This window comes from Zeus faber, assembly GCF_960531495.2.
Source record: "Zeus faber genome assembly, chromosome: 2".
In the NCBI taxonomy this organism is placed as follows: Eukaryota; Metazoa; Chordata; class Actinopteri; order Zeiformes; family Zeidae; genus Zeus; species Zeus faber.
Window position 1 is genome coordinate 17786180 of NC_137189.1, and position 18190 is coordinate 17804369.

The 18190-nt window shown below is 41.5% G+C and overlaps 1 protein-coding gene across 1 annotated transcript; it reads right to left on the reverse strand.

The window, feature by feature from the left end:
* Window positions 1–325: 325 nt before the first annotated feature.
* hpcal1 (hippocalcin-like 1) lies at window positions 326–16647 on the reverse strand. The gene is made up of 5 exons (XM_080024157.1): window positions 16610–16647; window positions 16400–16477; window positions 7815–8352; window positions 5731–5836; window positions 326–2064 (listed from the first exon to the last, which is right to left on the reverse strand). The coding sequence occupies exons 3-5, from the start codon at window positions 8190–8192 to the stop codon at window positions 1967–1969; spliced, it is 582 nt and encodes a 193-aa protein (XP_079880283.1). The 5' UTR covers window positions 8193–8352; window positions 16400–16477; window positions 16610–16647; the 3' UTR covers window positions 326–1966.
* Window positions 16648–18190: the final 1543 nt, after the last annotated feature.

An 18190-nucleotide genomic window follows, 5' to 3' on the forward strand; every position in this document is an offset into this window, starting at 1 on the left:
TCATGTGACTTTTTTTTTTTTTTTTTTTTTTTTTTTTTAAATCACTGGATAAGAATGTGGGCTCTGCCGGACATAAGGGGGGGTGGTTTCTTGTGTAGATTTTTCTTACACGACTTTATTTCAATTGTGTGAAAACAAACAAAAGACAGTTTTTGTTACAAAAATAAAAAGGAATAAAAACAATTCATCACTGCGTCCGCCTCCATGACATTACAAACCGTGTTACGTCACAAAGTTCACCAGTCTCCAAGCGCATGCAACATCCAAGGCATTGAGTTCCTGCAAACATTCCCAAAATTCCCAATAATAGTTAAGAGATCAAGTGTAACACTTTTAATTATTACTCCTTTTAATTATTACTCCCAAGTTACATCGCAATAATACGTTTTTCCTCTGAGTCTCAGTTTAATAGAAAGGTAGGTGTGTGTGTATATTTTATAATAAATCAAGTGATGCAAATATAATGACATGGCACTTCACTGGAATGAAAGAGTTAAAAATATATCAAAGCCAGAATGTTTCTTTTAGGCAGAAAAACAGAAACGGATCGTCATAGCGCTTAAAAAATATATATGGAAAAGCAATATTAATACAGTATAGAGAAATACACTCACCGGCCACTTTATTAGGTACACCTTGCTAGTACCGGGTTGGACCCCCTTTTGCCTTCAGAACTGCCTGAATTCTTCGTGGCATAGATTCAACAAGGTGTTGGAAACATTCCTCAGATTTTGGTCCATATTGACATGAAAGCATCACGCAGTTGCTGCAGATTTGTCGGCTGCACATCCAGGATGTGAATCTCCCGTTCCACCACATCCCAAAGGTGCTCTATTGGATTGAGATCTGGTGACTGTGGAGGCCATTGGAGTACAGTGAACTCATTGTCATGTTCAAGAAACCAGTTCTAGATGACTTGAGCTTTGACATGGTGCATGATCCTGCTGGAAGTAGGCATCAGAAGATGGGTACACTGTGGTCATAAAGGGATGGACATGGTCAGCAATAATACTCAGGTATGCTGTAGTGTTTAAACAATGCTCAATTGGTACTAGGGGGCCAAAAGTGTGCCAGGAAAATATCCCCCACACCATTACACCACCACCACCACCAGCCTGAACCCTTGATACAAGGCAGGATGGATCCATGCTTTCATGTTGTTGACACCAAATTCTAACCCTACCATCTGAATGTCACAACTGAAATTGAGACTCATCAGACCAGGCAACGTTTTTCCAATCTTCTATTGACCATTTTTGGGTAGCCTGTGCGAATTGTAGCCTCAGTTTCCTGTTCTTAGCTGACAGGAGTGGCACCTGGTGTGGTCTTCTGCTGCTGTAGCCCATCCGCTTCAAGGTCCGAGGTATTGTGCGTTCACAGATGGTATTCTGCATAACTTGGTTGTAACGAGTGGTTATGTGAGTTACTGTTGCCTTTCTATCGTCTCAAACCAGTCTGCCCATTCTCTGACATCAACAAGGCATTTCATCCACACAACTGCTGCTCACTGGATATTTTCTCTTTTTCGGACCATTCTCTGTAAACCCTCGAGATGGTTGTGCGTGAAAATCCCAGTAGGTCAGCAGTTTCTGAAATACTCAGACCAGCCCATCTGGCACCAACAACCATGCCATGTTCAAAGTCACTTAAATCCCCTTTCTTCCCCATTCTGATGCTCGGTTTGAACTTCAGCAAGTCATCCTCACCATGTCTACATTCCTAAATGCAATGAGTGGCTTCCATGTGATTGGCTGATTAGCGATGTGTTAACAAGCAATTGAACAGGTGTACTCAAAGTGGCTGGTAAGTGTATGTAAACAATAAGACGTAGGGGGACATCGAATTAATGGACACCATCAACCGCATGCAACTATGTATTGCATGTACTGTATGTGTTTTTAGACTTCATCTCCTGTTATTGAGATCGTTTGGGTCAGAGACCAGATATATCTGTGTTGGTCGGTCCTCAGAACTGGCGGGAGGTCCCCTGGTCCGACTGCAGCAACCGGACAATGGACGGGTCACTCTTGGCACCTTTGATGAACTCCTCCAGAGAGAGTCGTCCTGAGGGAAACCAAATCAGTTTATTATAGCTCGTCATTATTATTATAGTTATTATTTATTGCTTTAGGAGTACTTATGATTATAATGAAACTATACTTAAAAAAAATATTTTATTATTTATTGTGTGTGTGTGTGTGTGTGTGTGTATATATATATATATATATTTGAGTTACATTAGCAGGATTAGAATATGGTGTTTGAGCCAGTTTTTAGATGTTTCCTCACCCCTCATTAGAAACGTGAGAAAGATTCTGGTAAAAAAGAAATGGGTGAACTGAGTTCAGTGTTTTTCTTTTGTATTCTTTCCCCTCTAAACTACATTCCCTGCTCATGCCTATTATAAAACTTGATAAACCAAATTAATGTAGGGACTAAGATGGATGCAAATTTCATTTAACATTCACTTGTTTCAGCTCTTAAAGCTTCAACATATAGATAGATAGATAGATACAGTACTTTATTGATTTCCGGAGAGAAAGTATAGGCAGTAGTAATAATAATAAATATAGCTGCAGGCAGCAATACACAGGGTCCAGTTTAGTCGCGTTGGCTGCATTTTACAGTTTCCCGTGTTCCCTGGAACGCAGCACGATTTTCCGAGTTTACTTGAACGCAGCATGGGCTACCCCCGGTCTGTCGCCTCCTGGTTGCTCGTCTGGTGGAGCAACCACTATATCGTCTACACAGCACAACCCTCCTGTCTTTAAAAAAACCGCCCATGTTTGCCTGTAAACCAGAACTTCTCATTGTAATAACTCAGTGTGTTGTCTGTGGAAACAGAGCTGCACTCTCAGTGACGGGCGGCCGTTTGGTGCCGTGTCGGGCACGTCATTTATTTATTGAGTTTTTTTCCTTGGATTGCATGTTCAGTAAGTTAAGTTTCCAGGAACTACGAAAAACTTGTGGTATTTCTGTGGGTAATTACCATTGCACAGCTTCTAGACGCCTCGCTGGATCTTGAACGCATCACAGCATCGCACATTTGAGTGGTTTCGAGGGACGCGCTGATGACATGATTATTTTTTATATATTATTTCCTATTCTTTTTTTCGTGTACTTGGAAAAAATAGCAATATACAGTCAAACTAAGGATTAACTAAAGATAGAAGATAGGGAATGTACAACAAACACTAAGATAACTAACATAACCAATAGAAAATAAAATTGGCAATTACAATAACCTGAAAGGCGATAAGTGTAAACCTAGAACTAACAAAAACAATAAAGTAAGCCTAGAAATTGACAAAAAGCAAGAAGAAACGGAAATATACAGTAACCTAGAATGAACTAAAATATAGGAAACTTTTTTTATATCCAACAACTTAACCATAAACAATCAAATAAAGCCAACAATAAACCAGAACAAAATAAACCTAAGAATGAACCATGAATAATAGAATATATATGTCAAATTTTGACAAATATACAACAACCCTAATGATCACCAATGAATATAATATGGAGCTGCTTCGCGTGTTATTAATGTGACAGATCCTATCTCTCTTCCTCTCCCCATCAGTCCTGCCTGATCAAATGAAAGCAGATTATCACTCATGTGGTGTCGATTATTCACCTAATTATTTCCCCTGCTTATGGAAGGATTTAATTATTTTCTGGGCAAAATAAAAATGGAAATTCAAATAAAGAATGAAAAAAAATTAATAATTCCTACAATCCACAAATCTGTATTTAATAAAAAAAAAAAATCCACCAATAAATAATGTATTACTTGTGTTGTGTAAATTTAAATATAAATAAATATATGAAAACATTCAATCACACATACTGTAGATTATGCCACATCTATTTATAAAATGGTTTACCCATCACAAGTAATATATAATTTATTTGTGGATGGGGAAATATATTTATGTTTCTGTTATTTTTTGCATTTAAAAATCATAATACAGATTTGTGGATTGTTGTATGTATTTATATTTTTCTATGTGTATTTGTATTTATTTTATAGTATGTATTTGTGAATTGTGACACAGAAACTGATAAGGGTTTATAAATAAAATAAATCAAATAAACCTCCATAGTTGTTCTGTGCAGATCCTAAATGCACTGAACGTACAGCAAATATGGGCTCTATAATACACATAGTACATTGAGATGGTGTTTCAGCTGTATATCTAAATGAAACACTGGGATTGGAAGACACAAACGTCCTCTGAATCATCTGATCCTGCATTAGCTCCTGTGACGGTGAACAGGCAACAATGGAGATGAAACCCAGAAACCTCCTCTCATGGCGTCACAGCAGTTGTGAAGGGATCGGGGTCAGGCCCGGCGCCAGGATGAAGTGACTGACGGGGCAGTTAAAAATGGAGAGGGAGCAAATCTTTTAAATAGAGCAGACGGGGCTGGGGGGTGGCAAGCAAGCAAGCGCAAGTGAGGAAATATATAAGTAGAATAAAAAATAAAAAAAGCAATTTCAATTATTTTGGGATTCACAGCGTGAGAAATACGAGGTGTGGCGTGTGAGCTGGTTGATATAGGGGTGCCGTACCATCGTTCCGACTGCCCATTATTCTGAAACCCCAATAGTCCCAAAAATGTCCCATTGCATTCGGGAAGGTTTGATGATGTCATTCTGCGTAATAATTACAACTACAACTGAATGAAACTGGGGGGGGGGGGGGGGGGGGCTGGATGAAGTGATATTTCAGAGTTAAACACTCCTATGTGTTGTTTGACGTTCCTTAAAAAATAAGGCACATATTTATTATTGTTATTCCACCTCCAGCTGTCACAAAACGCTTGATAATAATTGAACATATTCTAACTAAGAATTCAATTTTAGAATGAATAGTATCATTTATATTTTGTATGTCATAGTTTTATATTATGGCATTTTGAGGGTTTGATATTTCAGTCCACCCCAAATGTGCATTATTTACACTGTGGCTCTGTTGAACACTCCATTGTGATTGATCAATAGCGGCCATCAGCGCTCAGTTACTTGCAAATAATCACCGCTGTCTGTTAATAATGACCGCTGTCATGGCAACCACTTCGCCGCCGGGATTGACATCCTTCGTTTCACACGCTAATGCTAATGGTAACACTTGTTCACACCGACATCTGGTGGCGATACATATAAAATATATAGGAAGACATGAAGATGGATGCAGATATGTCCAATTTCACATTCATAATATACAGTATGTATATCTATGTAGTATGTGTATCTATGTAAGTGGTATATCTATGTAGTATGTATATCTATGTAGTATGTGTATCTATGTAGTATGAATATCTATGTAGTATGTATATCTATTCACATTAATATTCATATTAATTAATTTCACGTTAATAATATACAGTATGTCTATATATGTAGTATGTGTATTTATGTTGTATGTGTATCTATGTAGTATGTGTATCTATGTAGTATGTGTATCTATGTAATATGTATATGTAGTATGTATATCTATGTAGTATGTATATCTTTGTAGTATGAGTATAATATGTAGTATGTGTATCTATGTAGTATGTGTATAATATGTAGGGCAAAGGTTTAATAGCAGGGTGAACAGTTCGCTAGCTGCTGCATTGTTGTGGACTATGTGGACTACACTGTTGGGGTTTATTTTGGGATAATGAGCGGCTTACGTTGGATGTCTTGGATGTTCTGATAAGATAAGACGACATCGTTCTCACCGTCGTTGTCGATGTCCATCTGTCTGAAGATCTTGTCCGTCCGTTTCTCTGGCGTGGACTCGTCCTCGGGCATTTTCATTACCGATGACACCATCTTGTATATGGCCTAACGGGGGGGAGAACATTAAAATAACAGTTTAATGCCAATTCAATGGTTTTGACTGGTTATATTATGCTAAATTGGGTTACGGAAATGAACAAACTGCTTCTTATTTCTGGCAGTTTTGTAATATATATTTATATACATGGTACGATGTTGTTCTGGTCGTATTGCTCGTGTCTTATGGTTACTGAGTGGAGTTTGCTGGAAAGCCTTTTAGCGCCCAAGCTCAATCTGGCACTGGCCCTTTAACTGGTGCATGGTGTCTTTTTTACATTTGTTTGTATCCACAAACACGACTGACTGAGCCAATATTGATATGGAAAGCTGTTCATCCCATCGGAAGAACAAATATAGCCGCGCTGATAAGGACAGCTAGAAGTAGAAAAAGCAGACGAAGAGAGAATCATGTGATTTCACATTTGGAAGAAAGAAAAAAGCAGTCGTCCTGTGCTAAGTGGAAAAAAAAATCCACAATGAAATTATGTTTTAGTATATTTAGTGTGCTAAATTGCATATTTTTACTCATCTGTACTTATTTACTTTATGTATCATGATATTATGATTAGTGGTCCAGCCCTATTGTTATTTTGCTAATGAAAAACTGACATCAGTAGACTATAGATATCATGGATCCGCCGCACTGTGTATTCGGTGCAGCTCCAACATGCCATCCTCCAAGTTTGATCCAGATTGGTCCATTATTGTGGAATAATTTTGTAAAAAACTGTATTTTTTGTCATCGGTGCAACGTGCTCGCATTCGCAAATGACGGGCCCGCACGGGTCAATTGATGGCATTGCAGTCTAGTGATTGGTCAACAACAGGAGCCTCACCAAAATGGCGGCACTTGCAAATGTCACTGATGTCAGACGTTCATGGATGTCATGGATCCCACGAACCCACAGACAAAATGAATAAGATGTGTAATCTGGGCAGTTCCAACATGGCGCCGTTCAAGTTTCATCCAGATGGGTTCAGTATTGTGGATGGAGTTTGTGATCAAAAATCACAACCTTACCAAGATGCCGCCACGCACAGACGTATAAATCCTTGTCCGCATGCGCAAGTTGACCGAGTGCACAGATCATCACGCACAGTGGCGATTGTACTTTAACTAAAGGAATATAAGATATAAAATCCTAACCATATGAAGTTACAAAGTGACAGGTATTATTTTATTACTATTAACCTATATTATGTTTGAAAAAAATTGAAGGTAAAGTATTATATATAAACAATTGGATTAAACAAAGCGCAGCATGTTATACGTCATAAATATATACACTTTTGAGGACAACTCAGAAGACACAAACGAAAGTAAGTTCTACAAAATAAAAACCCAATGACAACTTTGTCAGAATTTATACATTCCAGAGCCGTTAGTTGCGACGTAGGAAGCCCACCCGCAGCCACAAACACCGCCCGATCATAGAATTACACTGTAACCAGGCCGGAACAAATTAATTTCCGCAGTCACAAAACACACCAAAGCAGAAAGCCAAAGCACATTCGTCCATTGAACTTTAACAAAGGGCCGACTACCCTGGACCTGTGTATTGCTGCCTGCAGCTTTTTATAATTATTATTATTATTATTATTATTATTATTATTAGTCTTATATTAGCATATTAGAACATTATAATTATAATATATTCTAATATATTCATGAACAACTTAAGTACCACAAACTACAACTTAACTGTGAATACATAAAAAGTCTCGCTAGAAAAGACTTATCATACAAGGATACTTTCAAACAACACATTTTATACTTTTTTTGCACTTGGGTAAAAAAAAAAGCATGGATAGTCACATTAGTGTCAAAATCAAAGTAAAACTACAGATTTTCTTCCCATGAATGGACGGCGGTATTTGCATTCAGGCTGACTGAGTTGAGATTTCAAAATCAATAAACGTCAAAGCTCGGTGCGCTGGTTGCCGCTAGCGATAAACAAACAAGCCAAATCCACCCCCCCCCCACCTGCACGATCTCCAGCATCTCTGCGCGGCTGATGTAGCCGTTGCCGTCCAGGTCGTACATGCTGAAGGCCCAGCGCAGCTTCTGCTCCAGGCCGCCGCGCGACGTCACGCTCAGCGCAATGATGAACTCCCGGAAGTCGATGGTGGCGTCGCCGTTGGTGTCGAACGTGCGGAAGACGTGCTCGGCGAACTTGGAGGCGTCGCCGTACGGGAAAAAGTTGGCGTAGATCTTCTTGAACTCCTCCACGGTCAGGTGGCCCGTGGGGCAGTCCTTGAGGAAGCCGCGGTACCACTCCTGCAGCTCGTGGTCCGAGAACTCTGTGTTCTCCCGCAGGTCGTTCAGCACCTCGGGCCGCAGCTTGCTGTTCTGCTTCCCCATGGCAGGGACGGGGGAGAGGAAGGTGGAACGACGGACGGAACGACGGAAGGACAGACCGACGGAACGACAGACAGACAGCGCGCTAGCTCAGCTGGCGTCCGCACCCGCTTCCTCCGCTTCCCGCCGCTCTGCTCTCCCTTCCGGGCGGCCCGGCTTCCTCCTGCAGGGAGACGAACAACCCTCATTAGCATCACTCCAAACAGTCACATAAAAGATTCATCGGCTCAATAAACTCTTCCCCCACCGCCTGCCGTCTTAAGCTATCAGTTCTTATTTAAAAAAGAAAACCTGCGCCGGAGATTCATCAGGTTGGTGATTTGGCTGACGGTTGGCCATACAACGGTTGGAGATGAGATTAGATGTTCCCTTCACCGTGTTGGATGAGAACCCCGTTGCCGTGGAAACCGTTTAATTCATCCCTTCGGGCGCGGCGGTAATTTCTTATCCTCGCCCCGGCCACGTGGCGGAGGGTACCCACTCGGGTCTCTTCCTTCAAAAGGTCAGTGGGGCTGGGAGTGGAGGGGTATGGATGGCTTTGGTCATCCGAGCCACAATAAGTGCATTTGCCCGTGCCCCGATAAATCAAATTACACATTAATGTAATATCGTCTAGGGGAAATTGCCCATTCTCACTTGGATTTGGGGGTGTGAGTCAGCATTTTTTGCTCCTAAATGCAGATAAACTTCTTTTGTTTCTTCTTTTTCATTTCTTGTGCTGTTAATCTTTCATCATTTCAACTGTATAGCAAACGTTATACTTATAATAACATGGTAATTAAGTGAATATTCTCTGGAAAACTGAGTTTGGATTAGAGATTGGTATTTGAGATTTTACATTTACTGTAATAACTTAGTCATTACGACAATTTCATGATAATGATTTTGTTTTACATATTTAGCTATTTCAGTTTTTTTTCAGGGTTTTTTTTCAGTTATTTTTGTATTTTTGTCTATTTATTCAAATTGTCTGTACAGATACACACCAATCCTCACCAGGACAAATTCCCTGTACATGAAAATATACTTGGCCCAAAAAAGAGATTCAGACGCACTTCATTGAAGTGAGCGACGCGAGTGGGGACAGGAAACTCACGAGTGGCCCGTGTCACAGACTTACACAAACATTTCGAGACAAATGGGTCTACTACATCGACTGCATCGCTGCATCTACTGCCAAAGCGGTGCCCGTCAGCACGCACTCCAATCGCCGCCCTGGACACTAAACAGAGCTGAACTGAAACGGTCACCTCTTTGCTCAGCTTGAGAAACCCCATCCATACACTGAGCACCTCGCCCTCCAGCCCAGCGTCTATCACCACCAAAGCTCCCAATGTCCTGCCAAGTGTATATAAAGGATAACGTACAGCCAGCCGGTCACTCTTGCAGAATAACCCCCGTTAGAGTGATCGGGGTCTTGTATCACTCTAAGAGGTTATTTTGCGATAATGACCGGCTGGCTGTACGTTATCCGGCTACTATTACACGTATTATGCAAAACAATTCACTAACTTACTAAATAAGAGAATACATTGAGATGGAATGTTGATTAAAAAATATTTTATAACTAGTACGCTTAGTTTAAGAGCTTCTGCTCAGAAAAATAGTTCAACAACAACCCTCCAAAAAAACCTTTCCCTACATATAACAACCCTATTCAGCTTATCTGGTTTCCCATTGTAGTTTCTTTGTAGTGTCACCAGATGTCGCTGCCAACAAGTGTTAACATTAATGCAAGTGGGCGGAGTGAAACAAGGGACTTAAAACCAGGCGGAGAAGTGCTTGCCCGTGACAACGGTCATTTTCAACACACAGCGGTCATCATCCGAAAAATAATTGACCTCCGATTGCCACCGTCGACGAATCAGAATCAAATATTCCACGGGTCGTCGTAATAAACACAAATAAAAGCTTGACCGAACTTTGCCTGATTGTAAATGTTGGTTCCATGGCAATGGTCAAACATATTGTTTTTTGTTCAGACGAGAAAAAAACTGAATGGAGGGGATATGAGCGTGCATCTAAGCAGCTCATTCTGAGGGGGACCAGAAGCAGGATATTTAATATGGTAGTGATTTATTTATTGTTCCTCTAGCAACGCTAACCTACACAGCAGATGCGTGTAAGTTGCTCAGCGAAAGGTTGAGGCGCTGTGCATGCGAGTGTCTTGTGCTTCTGTATCTGCCGTTTGTTCCCGTGTTTATGTAAAAAAACGAGCCAAAATTTTGAAGAGAGGCGGCTATTTTTATTTTTTTGATTTTCTGAGGCTTGTTTTCTGAGTGAGGGGAAGAAACGGACAAAAGCAAATGTGGCAACGAGATGGACAACTGACGCCGTGAGCAAAAATCAATGTTTCCGCTTTTTCTTCCGCTGTAAAATTATCAGCGAAAAATCTCTGAAGGAAATCTGGCACGATGCCAGAGACCAAAGCAAGAGAGAGAGAGAGAGAGAGAGAGACAAAGAGAGCGAGAGAGCGCGAGAGAGAGCAAGCGTGAGAGGGGTGAGAGGGAGGAAGGGGGATGAATGGAAAAACTAAGACACACTAAAGGAAACTGGAGGGTAGGTCACTACATTTTCTTTCATGGAATTGGGCAATTTTCCATTTTTACTACTCGGGGAGCCTTAAAAAAAGTTTATTGTGAAGAGAGAGAGAGAGAGAGAGAGAGAGACAGAGAGACAGAGAGAGAGAAAATATAAATATTATTAGGTATTAATTTCACACGTGTCCCTCTTCGGGGTTATTTAAATATCCACCAGGCGTGTCAGAAAAGGGACGGCCATGTCATCCAGATGAGTTTTTCATACACGTGGGCTCGCTTTTCTCAGAGAGTCGTGACGATGTCATTTCCTGCCAGATTCATAAAGGTGACTCACGCGGTGAAGCCGAGAGCGAGACGGAGAGAGAGATGCTGACGGCTGGACACACACACACACACACACACACACACACACACACACACACACACACACACACACACACACACACACACACACACACACACACACACACACACACACACACACACAGACGTTCTCTGACGACCGGACCACACCCCATCCTAGCATTCAGCAGGGTCATCACATCCAAACACATACACTATCTATGCAGTCGAAGCCAGGGTGTCACACCAAAGACCCTCATATTGATAAGATTGTGTCTCTGGGACCCCAAACCCGAGAAGGTTTTCATTGCTACTGTAGATACAATTTAGTCCAAACCTCCAGACGTGCCTCTGCCATATTTAAGGAGACAACAATGACACTAGGATCAAAACAGTCATTGTTATCATCAGTAGTCATCAACATTACTTTCTCTAATGACACTAAGGTCTTATATATGAGATCATGGTGAAGTTTAACTACTAATCATTTAGGCAGGGACCCTCTGGGACCTATTGTAGGACCCCTAAGGGTCTACAATATCTAGTCTGTCCTTTAGATTTGAGAGCATTTGACCTCTCAGGATAAAACACAGGGTTTTTAGGAAACTGTGAGTTTAAGCCAATTATTTGATATTCCAATGTAATAACTATGTGATAGCTATGTAATATCTCATTCCATTTGTAATTCAAAGTATGCAATTGGGAACGCAGTCACGTACCAAATGCATAAAGAAAATGCATATACGAAAACATGATCCATGAAATAGAAAAAGCCCCACACACACATAAACACAGAGCTCCTCGGCACTGACCACACCTCTCTCCTCCTAACACCCGACAGGAAGAGGAAGTGGACCGCGCCTCCTCAGCTACCGCATGGATGTCTCCAGCACATGCTCAATGCTCTAATGCCCATACACAGCATGTATGGGCATTTCTGTTTATCTCAGACACACACACACACACACACACACACACACACACACACACACACACACACACACACACACACACACACACACACACACACACACACACACACACAATGAAACCCAAGAGATTCTATTTTGGGAGCCTTTAAAACACTGCTGCAGCTTTTTACAGAGAACCGGGCGCAGATTGAAAGGAAAAAGTTACTTTGAGAGTTAAAAAAGTGCTTATAAAAAGACTGAAATAGTTTGAAATACTCAAAATAAAACGCTAAATACAAACAGGTTTGTTTAACCCAATTTGATGAGCATACCTAGGCTACCAATAAACTTTCCATAGTCACCAGCATAAAACTGTCACACCAGGAACACAACTCCAACTCTTACATTACCATTTGAGGATAGTTTATGATATATTAAGCGTATACAGGACTCTTTCTATGTTGTTACGCAGTGTGCTGCAAAAGTAAAGTGCAAGTAAATGAAATCAAACTAGATTATTACGGAACATCCATTGGGTTTGGTGGCTTTAACAATGTTGGATGGTACCACAGAATTTTCCTCTCACAAGCCCAGAGCTGCACTTCCCTGCTGGTATTTATGAAGGAAGACTGTCGATAAATAAATCTATGAATCTATAAATAAATCATATATAAATACTGATCGTCATCCTAAAACCGTGGATAAAGCGCGGTAGACCAAATATGGGTCGCCCTTGGACGGTTAAATTTCCTTCACATTCCGATTCTGTGCAAAGTGTCTTCTTGTAAATCCCTGTGGTTGAATTTGAGGTGATGGTAAAGATTTGTAACCGTTCTTCTTTTCCTGAAGGACGTCTTTTAACAAGGCTTTGCACAACAGTTGCCTACGGTGGCCCTGAGAGCTCAACGCACCGCTCAAGAAAACACACGCAAATAGACCAAACACAAGCAGAATACGAAAAACACAACTGCATTAACAGAAAGCACAACCGCAAAACCACATTACATAAGTGGGCCACATCGGATGAAATGATTTATATGCAAAAAAATATATTAAACAAAATTATCTTGTGACTGTAATTATATATAAGAATTTATACAAGTAATAACCTGGAGCCGAAACTATCACAGACCACCGTTTCCAAAGCCTCCATCTGCTTCCTCCACACAATTACTAAATAGAAATAACAACTTTTATATCGAACCACAGTTTTTATTCAAGCCATTTAAGTGCAATGCTCCAGTGGAAACAGCTTCTACCAGCTCCGTGACAGTGTGGTGAAGTTCGCGAACGATTCAAATGTTTTGGGGGATTCACCCACTTGTGAGTGTATCCCTGAGAATGAATCCGTGAATCACTGAAGCACTGATTAGTTCTCAGGGATTCACTCACTGCCAACCAGATTCTGAGTCGCGTTCACTCGCAACTGACTTAGAGCTCAACTGAACTGACTGATGAACTAAGTGATCATTTCAGGAAGTCATTCAGTTCAGTTCATTCACTCAGATTTGAATCGTTTGCGAACTTCACCACACTATCACAGAGCTGGTAGAAGCTGTTTTCTCTGGAGCATTGCACTTAAATGGCTTAAATAAATACTGTGGATCGATATAAAAGTTGTTTTTTCTATTTATTAATTGCATGGAGGAAGCAGATGGAGGATTTGGACATGGTGGTGTCACGTGGTGCGATTGGTCTGTGATAGTTGCGGCTTCAGGTTGTTACTTGTATAAATTCTTATATATAATTACAGACATAAAATAATTTCGTTGAATATATTTTATTGCAGATAAATCAGGGCATCCGCTGTGGCCCACTTCCATAATGTTGTTTTGCGGTTGTGTTTCCTGTTAATGCAGTTGTGTTTTTCGTAATCTGCTTGTGTTTTGTCTATTTGCGTGTGTCTCTGTAAGTTGCAGTGTGTTGAGCCCTCAGGGCCACCGTAGTTCCCTTTGTGAGATATCATCTCATCCAAATCAAAAGTTGGTTTCCAGTGAACTCTTTCCATGTGTCTTTTGAGCATCTCAGGTTCTTCCGATCCAAGGTCTGATTGGATAATTGAATTGGTACATAGCCGCATTGTGCAGTCCTAGTGGCAGCTATTCCCAATGGTGTCATACCAGTCCGATCGGGCAAACGGAACCTCAAGTGAGTCTTTGGCGATACTAATGGCGCTCGCTACGTCTTTCCACTGCTCCAATGGAGCGGAGTGGAAAAGACAAGCTGATTCCGCTAATTGCTGTCACTGAGTTGATACCTGCATTGAGTCTAACCCTCCTGCAGACGGTAACCTGGTCACCCTCCGTGGATTTCGAAAGGATAGAAAAGCGGACCGAACGCTGGTTAAGCGCCGGCCTGACACACAGCCGCCCACTTGAGGGAGTGCCTTTCCACATCTACTGTTTGCAGTTGCCCTCAATTAGTCTCTTTCTTGTCGCCGTGCCATTAAACCGCCTCTGTTGCAACCACCCCAACCCCCCTGCACCATCAGAGCATACGGTCATGGCTTGTACACCCGCTACACCTTTCACAGGGGCGCTCCCTGGATAATGAGAGCGTTTCACACGCAGGCTCCAGGCTCCTCTCACATTCTAATAATGTGTTTTTCCTGGGTAAGACGGCGGAGGTGGTTCCTGGGGACCCAAACCCAAAACATTAGGATACAACTACACACCTATGTTCTCTGGGCTACCAGCATTATATGTGAATAACAAACGAGGTAATCGAGTCAGTGAGACAACGGATGAAGGCAGAAACAGAAAGAAATGGTGGTAGGGAGGTCGCGTTAATGCACGGGAGCTTAATCAAAGTAGTTCAGGCACAACTGCACGCGCAGGCGCGCACACACACACACACACACACACACACACACACACACACTCACACTCACACTCAACCTGACAGGTATGCATGAATTCTACACTCACGCTCACACCTCATCCATATTGCATAACATCTGTATTTCCTTCTCTGTCAGTGGGCCGAAGCTGGTGAAATGCCAGTTATATTATACGAGAATTATATCACGGGAGCGGGGCATCATGGGTAAAGCACTGCGCCAGGTAGTGAACAATGCTACCAGTCAGAGCCACAGCAGCTTGTTAACCATTCCCAGCGTTCCCAGCGCTCCCAGAATAGAACCAGCACCGCAGCATCGGAAGATGTCACAGGGGTCAGGGTTAACATTTCCCATCGGCAAGTCCGCACGAGCGCGACCAAAGACAATATTATCTGAGCCGTCTGCGTGCCTCTGGTGATGGGAAGTTACAAAGGAATAAACGCACAAATCGGCCAACTTTGTTGGGTTATGCAGGCGTGTCGGGGTTGGAGTACACTGCATAACAACAAATAAATAAATAAATAAATACATAAATAAAACGGGGGAAAAAAACTTTCCAGTTATTTTTGCTTTCACTGGGCTCTGTGTCAGCTTCTTTTTCCTGAGCTGGTGTTGGAAAAAAAATAAAATCACGCACTGTATCAAGAGCGAGTCCCCTGACACGCCAGTAGCCAAGGCAACAGGATAGCTGTGTGCAACTCACCATCTGAGACACACGCAGAGCAAGGCGTGTGTGCGCGTCTCCTTGCGCTGCGTGTATGCGTGCGTGCGTGTATCTTCTTGCGCTGCGTGCGTGCGTGCGTGCCTGTACCTCCTTGCGCTGCTTGCGTGCGTGCGTGCGTATATCTCCTTGCGCTGCGTGCGTGCGTGCGTGAATCTCCTTTCGCTGCGTGCGTGCATGCGTGCGTTTACGATTGTGCAGATGTTTCCCGTGATGTGCTTTTCAGCTCAAGATAGAAACTGGAATTCGTTTAAAATAACACACACAGTCGATTAAAAACACATCGATATTCACGCACGAGTCTTGCGAATAAAACCACTGATACTCTAATAATTTACTTAATCAACGTAGTTAAGATACAAAAAACAATGAGATAAAACGTTGTTAAGCTCCAGATGGAAATTCAGAAATTACCTTAAATAACGAATATTTTTTTATAATGACGTGAAATCTTCTCCTCATTTTAATATTTTTAAAATGTAATTCTGGTCGTTGTGTCATATGGTTGTTGTTTTGGGTTGGGGGTTTTTTTTCCATGAGAATTTTTTTTTTCCCCCAAAACTGACACGACTTTCTCATTGTAGGCTATATAAAAACTCATCACAAGTATTTTTTCATTTTATATTAAATGATTACGTTATGAGAATTGCCTCTGTCACACAATGAATGTGTCAATTAACGGTCTACTTTTAACAACGAACGATCGTTTGTTTATTTTCACGAATAAAACCGAAAACAAATCCGTATTAAAAACGGAAAGAAAGGGATGTCCTCCGAATGGATACTTATCCATTCGCGTTGGAGGACATTTTGTTAAAAGAACAACAAAGTTTAACCTTAGTTTGGTGGGAACTTACCTTCAGCAGATTCCGGGTTTGGTCCACTTTGTGACTAATACACACACGCCACCGTTAGACTATTTCTAACACCCACTCCTGGACAAAAAAAAAACAAAAAAAAAACAAACAAAGAGAGAAAAGTGGAATGCTAAACAATATGAGATACCGGGATGGTTTTCACAGGTATCGGGATGTGTAAATCAATACATAAATGGATCCGTCTTGCACCTTTACCGAGGATCCTGCAGTGGTTCCGTTCGCTCGTTCTGTGGGAGATGTGGCACACAGCTCGCCTTTCATTCGACCGTCCCAACGCACGAACGGGGGGTTTCCTTTATCGCTTCTTCCAAACAAATGCATTAAAGATGACGGAATCGCGGTGTCCATTTGCCGGGTAGAACTGTCGTTTCGATACACCGATCAAAATTCCGACATCTGTTCAGGCTATCTTTAGTAATTTCCTTTACATGTTTTGTTGCGGGTGTTTTCACTCGCAAACGCGCCGCCGCGACGAATGGAACATTCCACGCTAGCGCTCAGCTTCTCCTCCTAGTGCAACATTTCGGTCTTGTGGAAAATGAGACTTCAAGACTTCCAGAGTCGCAAGGACCGAAATGCTACGTTTGGGTGACGCGAATGATCGCATGCATTCACATGCAAGTCATGCAAGTCAAATAAAATCAGTTTTATTTATAGAGCAAAAAGCACATTTTCCTCAAAGTGCTTCACCGAGGAGAGGTATTTAAAATAGATAGAAGGCAGACTCAAAATAGAAAACAGGGGGAGGAATAGAAGAAAGAATTTTAAAATATATATATACATAAAAAAATTTGACACACAAAATGCAAAACACATGCATTCTTCAAAACTATTTTTCTCTGTATGTGTATGTGTGTGTGTGTGTGTGCGTGCGCGCGCATGTGTGTGCGTGTGTGTGTGTGCTAAAATTACGTTTTCGATAGGGCGGTATGTATGTCAGCACTTCAGAGCTTGGATAAATAATTAACAAACTCTGTGTGTGTGTGTGTGTGTGTGTGTGTGTGTGTGTGTGTGTGTGTGTGCAGAAGCCTGACACCTGTTTCATGGAGTGATTATCTCGAAGTGAGCACGATACAGTGTGTGTGGGGGTGCGTGTGTGTGCGTGTGTGCGTGCGTGTGCGTGCGTGTGTGTGTGTGTGTGTGTGTGTGTGTGTGCGCGCACGTCTAACATATTGCAATCTTCCCAGAAAAACTGCAATGCAACCGACGCACCCACGGATTTGACGAATACAACTTTGATTCGGGGCAGTTCCAAAATGCTGTTTGATCCAAATCTGTCCATTTTTGGAGAAGTTAGTAAAAAACGCTCCATTCTCATCTCCGCAACGATTGGTTACAGACAAGTCAGTGGCGATCACTTTGCGTATGTGCAAAATGGCGGCGCGCAATGAGTGCCTGATTAAATCTGCCATTTGTACATATATCCGGGATATATAATCTGCTCACTGGACTATTCGAATGGACTTTAACTAAAGAAATGTAACACACGAACTCTGACGAACTGTACACATGCAGAAGCACCGATAATCATGGTTAAACACTAGATAGGTGATGTCATTTACAGTCTTCGTGAATTTTATTTAATTGTGATTGAATCCATACAAAATTACACAGTGACAGGTATAACATAACTATTAATCTTTATTATGTTTGAAAAGAATTCGGTTAAAGTGTAAAACAATTTATTTGGTTTTTATGTCATCTACAGCATTGCAAATAGGCCTTGAACATCATTTCCTCACATACTTCACACAGACTAGCCTGGACCCT